General features: G+C 40.0%; 1 protein-coding gene across 1 annotated transcript; it reads left to right on the top strand.

Annotated features, from left to right (window-relative positions):
• Window positions 1-237: 237 nt before the first annotated feature.
• Window positions 238-7,060, top strand: LOC114569671 (transcription factor 20). The gene is made up of 6 exons (XM_028599676.1): window positions 238-583; window positions 2,510-4,452; window positions 5,376-5,469; window positions 6,249-6,298; window positions 6,579-6,647; window positions 6,832-7,060. The coding sequence occupies exons 2-5, from the start codon at window positions 2,512-2,514 to the stop codon at window positions 6,618-6,620; spliced, it is 2,127 nt and encodes a 708-aa protein (XP_028455477.1). The 5' UTR covers window positions 238-583; window positions 2,510-2,511; the 3' UTR covers window positions 6,621-6,647; window positions 6,832-7,060.
• The last annotated feature ends 495 nt before the right edge of the window (window positions 7,061-7,555 follow it).

Genomic DNA, 7,555 nt, shown 5'->3' with positions numbered 1-7,555 from the left:
CCTAATTGACATCCAACTCGACAGTTGAGAATAAAGAGAGAAGTACAAAATAAGCAGTACATATAAACATCACTTACGTGAGGTCCAGTGTGAAGAATTGCTGTATAACCACTGGTATAAATGTATATTTTTTTTATTTTTGTTATTGTACTTGCTTTGCAAAACTAAAAATGTGTGCTTTTACTTTGAAAGCACATAGTTCTTTTCCGGTGTCATCCTGGTTGTTTCAGTGTGACCTGACGCTTGACGAGGAAGATGGTCTCCATTATGACAACTTCAAAATACCAACAGTAGCCAGAGGGTTCTAACTGACTGACAGCAATTATATAACAAAAGTGTTTATTTCTCGTTATCGCGTCGAGTGTCTGATACGTTTTGAAGTAGTTTAGCGGGCTAAAATTAGCTAGTCAGCTAGCATGAACTCACAGCTTTTGTTTACATCCAGTCCTGATGATGGGCCCGGAGAGGTGTGTTAGCTAACCCAGCTACCCGACTTGTTTGAGGGGAAAGTGTCTTTCTACCGCCCGCACTGTCAGGACCGGGGTCGTCCATCAGAACCATCAGTACTGCTGCCTCCTCAGGGGTAAGACCGCCAGCAATTTTACAATGTAATTAACAGACAATTGTACACTTATTGTGTGAGTTAGGTCCAGCGTTACATCATGTCATTATTTCTGGGCAGGTTACCTTACATTACTCAGCTACATTACTCATGAACGGGCCTACCTGTTGTATGTTATGTCATGTTAGAAAGCTCAGTTAAAGACATGTCCTGATCCTGATTCTTAACAGAATATTAATATATAATATATAAATAAATAATGTTAATATTGAAAATCTGCAAACCAAAAGCCAATATTTTTATTTATTTTATATTTTTGGTTGATTTTCCTTTTCATGTTACAGCTACATTTCATTAAATACACTAACATTTGCGAATCAATTAAAATAGGCAGAATAGAGCTGCTTTTAGAAAATAAAATTTGCATCTCAGTTTTTTTTTATTGGTTTGCTGTAATATTTATACAAATAAATATGTCAGCGTGGACAAGAGTCGGTCAGCTTCTCTTCATCTCCAGTGTGAATTTAAAAGATCTCAAGTTTAGGTGGCAGGGCTGCAGCCTACAATTATTTTCAGTATCAATAAATCTGTTATTTTTCAGATTAATCAATTCATTGTATATTCAATGAAATGTAAAATAATTAAGGAAAAAAAAATGCATCAAATCTTCCCAGGGCCCAAGGTGACATGTTGTGTTTTGTTTAAAAAAAGATAACAACTTCAAGATAAGTGACAATGAAAAGCAGACACATTCTGTCATTTGAGAAGCTGAAAATGTTGGCTGAACATGTTTAGCAATTTTGTTAAATTCTTTTTCCTATTTTTACTTGGAAAAAAAACTGAAACGACTGATTTATTAAAATAGTTTTTTGTATCTTTCTGGTTCTGGTTCACCTGGAAAATGTAACTCAAAGAGAGACAAAACAACTACAAACAACATGGCCTCTCGGTTAGTTGTTTTAAACCTTTTTCAAGCAGAAATAGTAAGTTAAACATTATGTGGTTTCATCTTCTCAAATGAGATGATATGCTGCATAATTAAGTGTGAACTGAATATCTTCAGATTTTGAAATGTTGTTTAGACTAAACAAGAAACCTAAAGATGTCACCTTGGGCTTTGGAAAGTTTTTTCACCATTTTGGACAATTCGTAGAATATTATGATGAATCCAAAAAAATATTCTGCGGATAATCGATAATGTGTTCCCTTTTAATGCCCTTTGACGAACTAGTAAGAAATAGGTATAAAGGTATACATCTCAATTATCAGTGTTTTCCCTAGCTTTGTGGAAGACTTAGGTATGCGTATTTGGCCAGGGGTCTAAGCGTCCTTCCTCAAGAAAATCTGATGTTTTTCCTTTAAAAAAAAAAAGCAATTTCCCTGTATATTTTGTGTCTCTTTTTTGGGTTTTTGCGTCTCTTTTTCACATCATTTTATAGCATTATTATCACCATATCTGTGTCTAAAACGGAAAAGCTAGATCGTATGATAAATAAATTGCACTTAAAAAACTTAAAGCTAAAGAATAGGGCTGCACAATATGAGGAAAATATCTAATTGCGATATGATTCACATTATTGGAGGGAATGATCTTTTTTTTTTTTGCAAGGATCTGTACCAAACAAAGATTTTTTCTTTAGTCTGTAGGATACGATTTGTAGGCCGGGATGTCTATGCAGCACCACAATACTTTATTTTAGAACGGTTACACACATTTTTTTTGCCTTTAACAAATATTGCGCCCCTCTGCAATTTGGATATTGCACTAGTTCATTTTGCGATTTCGATAGAATTGCGATTAATTGTGCAGCCCTACTAAAGAAGTCCAACTACAATCATTAGATCTGAGAAAAGTCTTTTAGTTACATTCATTTGGCTCGGGTGCTGCACCTAAACCTTATAATGGCGGGGGAAACCCTGCATAATGTTAATATGTGTTTGTTGCAGTGATGGAAGTGTCCCCTCAGGATCCATCTCTCATGGCTATGGACCTGTCAAAGGGGTACTCCATCAACCCCCTGACCCGCAGCCACACTGAAGCCATGGACCTGGTAAAGAAGCCCGAGTGGTACCACAGACTCCCACCGAGCTGCAGCACCGAGATCAGCTCCCCGTACAGATCTAGAGCCTCGTCCTCCTACAACTCTCAGCTGCATCCTGAGCTGGGAGCACCTGCCCTCTGCAGAGACATGGAGCAGGGCCCCCAGCCATTAGGCAACTACATGAATTCAACACTAGCTCCCGGGTTGGATCTGTATCATGACAACCTGTGGCATCCGGGTTTCTACGGGCCCGACCAAACTGGCGACCCGGTCCCCGAAAGCAGCGGAGGAGAGGAGAGTGACAGCGGCTCTGATGTTATTTTCCTCCTGTCCTCCGCTAAGGAGCCGCTCTTATGCAGTTCTTTCATCCAAGACAGTGTGAGGCACATTGTGGAGCCCCTGTCCCCAGCTGTGTCCTCACTGGACGAAGGGAGAGGTTGCTATCACCTACCTCAGCCTCTGAGCTCACCCAGTCCTGACAGCTCCTACTCAGAAGACTCCTCAGACAGCTCGGTGGACATTCCAGTACATCACACCAGGCCCATAGTGCTCCTGTCAGATCTGAGTGCTGTTTACAGGAACCCTGCCGAATCTCCGGTAGACGTCTCAAGCGATGACAGCGACGTTATCGAAGTTTCGGTCACTAACAAAAAGAAGAAAAGCAACGCCTTCTCTTGTAAGAAAGGTGTTTCTTGTAGGAAGAGTTTGGTGAGAAAAACTCCTCCTCCGAGCGAGGATGAAAAAGCTTCACACAGAGTTCGACGTAGTACCAGAATCCGTAAATCTGTGCCCGAAATGCCTCAATATACCTGCAGTGTGTCTCGGCACAGTTTGAGGAGACAAGCTAAAATGGACGCAGTGGGTATTTATAACGAAAGTTGCGATTCTGATGACATGATGGAGTACGCGATGAGGCTGTTCAGCTCGGATGCAAACGAGTTGGCCCCCAAGCCAGACGTGACCCAAAGAGTGAGCAGCAATTCAGAGGAGTCCGACGTGGATGGTTGGACAGACAGGAAGCCCCCGCAGACAAAGCCGCAGCCTCGCCGCAAAGTGTTGCACGCGAAAAGTGCAAATCCTAAACTAAAGAAGCCCCTCGCCCTTCGTAAAACTAAAAGGTTGCGAAATAAACAGAAACAGATCTGCAGAATCGCAACAGAGCAGCACGAAAGGAAAAGAAACAAAAAAACGGTTGCAACACGGAAGAATAAAGCACGCCCGCGGACCGGGCCTTCTGCTCTGTTTTCTCCAAGAGAGCCGGAAATCAAGCTCAAATATGCAAACAAAAAACAGGAAAAAAAGAACAAGAAATTGGGAAATTTCAGCCCTTTTATTCATTTGAAGAAGAGGATGTGCACTGTTGTTAACTATCAGGAGGAGGAGGCTAAAGTAAGGAGCAGCAGAGCCCAGCAGCAGACCGCCACCAGATCTCCGTCTGGGTTTGTTCCCAGTACTTCCTGTTTCCAGCTGGGTCGGTTCAGCTCGGAAAGCAGGTGTCAGGCCACGCTGGTGTGCTGCCTGTGCGGTCAGACGGCCAACGCCATGGGCCTCGGGGACCTGCACGGCCCGTATTACTCCACCGGCCCGTCTCGGGACCGCAGGAGCGAGCAGAAAGAGGAAGAGCATTTACTCGTCAGTAGACGTTCAGTAAATGCCTCAGATGACGGTTTCTATGGTTACGACTGCTCTGCTTTGTTGGAGAGCGACAACCACTCTATCCCAAAGGTGCCTTTTCATCTGGATGAGGGCTGGATCCACGAGGACTGCGGGATCTGGTCCGCCGGCATCTTCCTGGTCCGAGGGAAGCTGTATGGGTTAGAGGAGGCGGCGCGGCTCGCACAGGAAACAGTAAGTGACACACACCAACGTCTTTTTAAAGCCTCTGTGGACTTGGCTAAATACTTTTAAGCAGTAAATGACTAATTTCAGTTCTTGTTTTACAAGTGCATTAAGTTCTTTCTGATGTAATGCCAATTTAAATGTATATGTGGTTCTGCATACATATAGAAATATACATCAATACAAATAAATACTCTTATTACTATTGTGGTATTAATAATGTGATGGAGGACACACTCCCCTGTCCTCCTTAGAATGTTCAACCAGCAGTCTATCCAAAAAAAAAAAAGTTCAAATTGCCCACAAAACTTCCTAAACGCCCAAGGTGATATCTTCAAATGTCCTGTTTGATCAGACTAAAAATCCCAAACTTAACCAAATTATTCAGTTTATAATAATATATGACAAAAAAGCAGAAGAGAACCTGAAGCATTTTTTTTTTCTCACTATTTTTGCTTGAAAAATGAGACAATGAACACATTATCGATATAGTTGACGATTATTTTTCTAGGATCTAATAGCTGATTTATTGACTACTAGTTTCAGCGCTAACAGTTAGTCTTTGTTTTCCTTGAAAGTACCTCTTTGTGTTACCTCTTTGAATTTCAAACTAAAAGCATTAGAACTTTGTAGGATACCAATTATTATAAACAGAAATGGATCTATTTTGAATGCATTTTTACACAAAATGAGGAATAAAAATGTATGTGGAGAATCTTTTCCCAGCCTGTATGAAGAGTAACTATTTTAGCGACCGAAAGCTTTTTAAATGTACATATGTGCATGTGAGTAATCAAAATAGACGTAAAAGAATCTAAACCTATCATTTAATGTGATAAGACATATTTAAGTTATTGTGCAACGAGTTTTGTTTGATAAAATGTTGCATTGAATATAATATTGATATCTCATTGTGTGCTTTTCCTTTTCAGATATGTTCAGCGTGTCAACAAACGGGTGCAATAATGGGATGTTTCCAGAAGGGCTGTCCCAGAAATTACCACTACGGTTGTGCCATTCAGTCAGGTACAGTATGAAATATGTGTCAGAAGTATGTGTAGAGTATTGCAGCCATAAAGGGATACAATAAAACCCCTCATTATTTGTACTGTTTGTAAATATGTTCTAAAGTTATGCTTATATTGTGTTTAACTGCTGTAACCTGAAAACTCTGTCTGCCTGACTGAACTGTGAAAACGATGAGAGCTTGAGTCACTTGTGCTTTTCTTAAATGTGTGGGAGGGCTGCCGTTCTCACTCTGCCTAAAGTCACAAATATTTAAACGGTCCCATGACATGGTGTTCTTTGGATGCTTTTATATAGGTCTTAGTGGTTCCCTAATACTGTGTCTGAAGACAGCCACTAGAGCCAGTCCCACAATGAGCTTTCCTTAGTATGTGCCATTTCTGTGTCTGTAGCTATTGAGGAGGAGCGGGGGGGCAAGGAGGAGAGTTGGGGTGTGGCCTTGACCAACTGCCACTTTGCTCGTTTGAAAGCCATGATGTCTCTCTCATGGGTTGGCCAAATTCTCTGGGTGGGCAAAGCAGAGAAAGGGGAGGTAACCTTTCCCCTTATGACCTCATAAGGAGCAAGATTCCAGATCGGCCCATCTGAACTTACATTTTCTCAAAGGCAGAGCAGGATACCCAGAGCTCGGTTTACACCTATCACCATTTCTAGCCACTGGGGGACCATAGGCAAGCTGGGGGAACTCATATTAATGTTAAAAATAACCTCATAAAGTGAAATTTTCATGCCATGGGACCTTTAAGATATAAGGCTTATTTTGTGTGTCTGTTTTTCAGGCTGTGTCTTAAAAGAGGACAACTTCTCAATTAGATGTCCAGAGCACAAGGTAAGATTTAAATCTGTCTGTTGGTCCCAAGTATTTGATGTTATATAGTGTGAGGAGCTGCGTGGCCTCTGGGGGTCACTAGTGTTTTATTTAGGCTGTTGTACTGTTTCCAAAATATTTCATTCTGCATACTAACTGCAGGAGGGGTATAGTATATTATGTTAGTATGCAAATGTAGTGAAAGATCTAAACCATGTGCCTTTATAATCAAATAGACAACAAAGTGAGATTAACTGCAAATTAATTGGTTTGTTTATGTATTTGTGTTTGTGTCCAACAGAACACGCTGTTCACAAGCGTAACCAGACAACACAAGAGATGACACGGAAAAAATTGGGGGGCACTTGAGGTATGGAATATTTTATTACAAGTGTAGTGGCTTGCTTGAAAAGCTGAAACAATCAAGTAATTAGATCAGGAGAAAATTAAATGGCAACTTTTTTTCTTTTATTAAAAGCGCAAGAATGAAATTAGTTTATGTCCAGAAAAACATTTCTTTATCATTGATGTCATTTATTTATTTTTTCTTCCAGAATGATCCACAGATCTCCTCAGGGTGCGACATGATCTGCCTGATTTCACTTCACGTTTTATAACATGAATTAATGTTTGAGCAGAAGGGGAACCTTCTGGTAAGATTCCACTCGACATCAAAGACAGATCTATCAGGGTCCACTTTAGGATTTTTATAAGATGTGTCTGTGTGTGTGTGTGTGTGTGTGTTTGTGCGTGTGTGTGCGTGTGTGTGCGTGTGCGTGTGTGTGTGTGTGTGTGTGTGTGTGTGTGTGTGTGTGTGTGTGTGTGTGTGTGTGTTTTCATTTGTGCGTGTGAATTGATATTTATTCCTGTTCTCGAAGGTCCACACTTGGGACTAGCCACGTCACAAATACAATTTATTATTTGAACATAATAATTATATGAATTTAAATGAGCTTTATTGATTTGTTGTATATGAAATGATATCTTTATATAAGGCCACTCCTTTTCTTTCTACAGTTTTGTACTACTTTTTTATTATTGTTAGTGCTTCAGTTATTTAAAAAAATTAGTTATTTCCAAGTTGCATGCATAATTGATGTTTGCTACAACGCACTTTATAGTATGATTTTATTCTTTCGGTTATTTATGTCTATTTGTAGACTTTGTTTTACCCTTTTTACTAATATTTAATTTAAATGTAAATATGCACTTAGAAAGATTTATATATATAAATTTGGAATTCCGGTTCAAGTCTAAAGTAGTACAGTAGCAACAGAG

This window comes from Perca flavescens, chromosome 15, assembly GCF_004354835.1.
Source record: "Perca flavescens isolate YP-PL-M2 chromosome 15, PFLA_1.0, whole genome shotgun sequence".
Classification (NCBI taxonomy): Eukaryota; Metazoa; Chordata; class Actinopteri; order Perciformes; family Percidae; genus Perca; species Perca flavescens.
The sequence above is the reverse complement of the archived record's forward strand: the minus strand, read 5'-3'. Positions and strand labels throughout refer to the sequence as shown.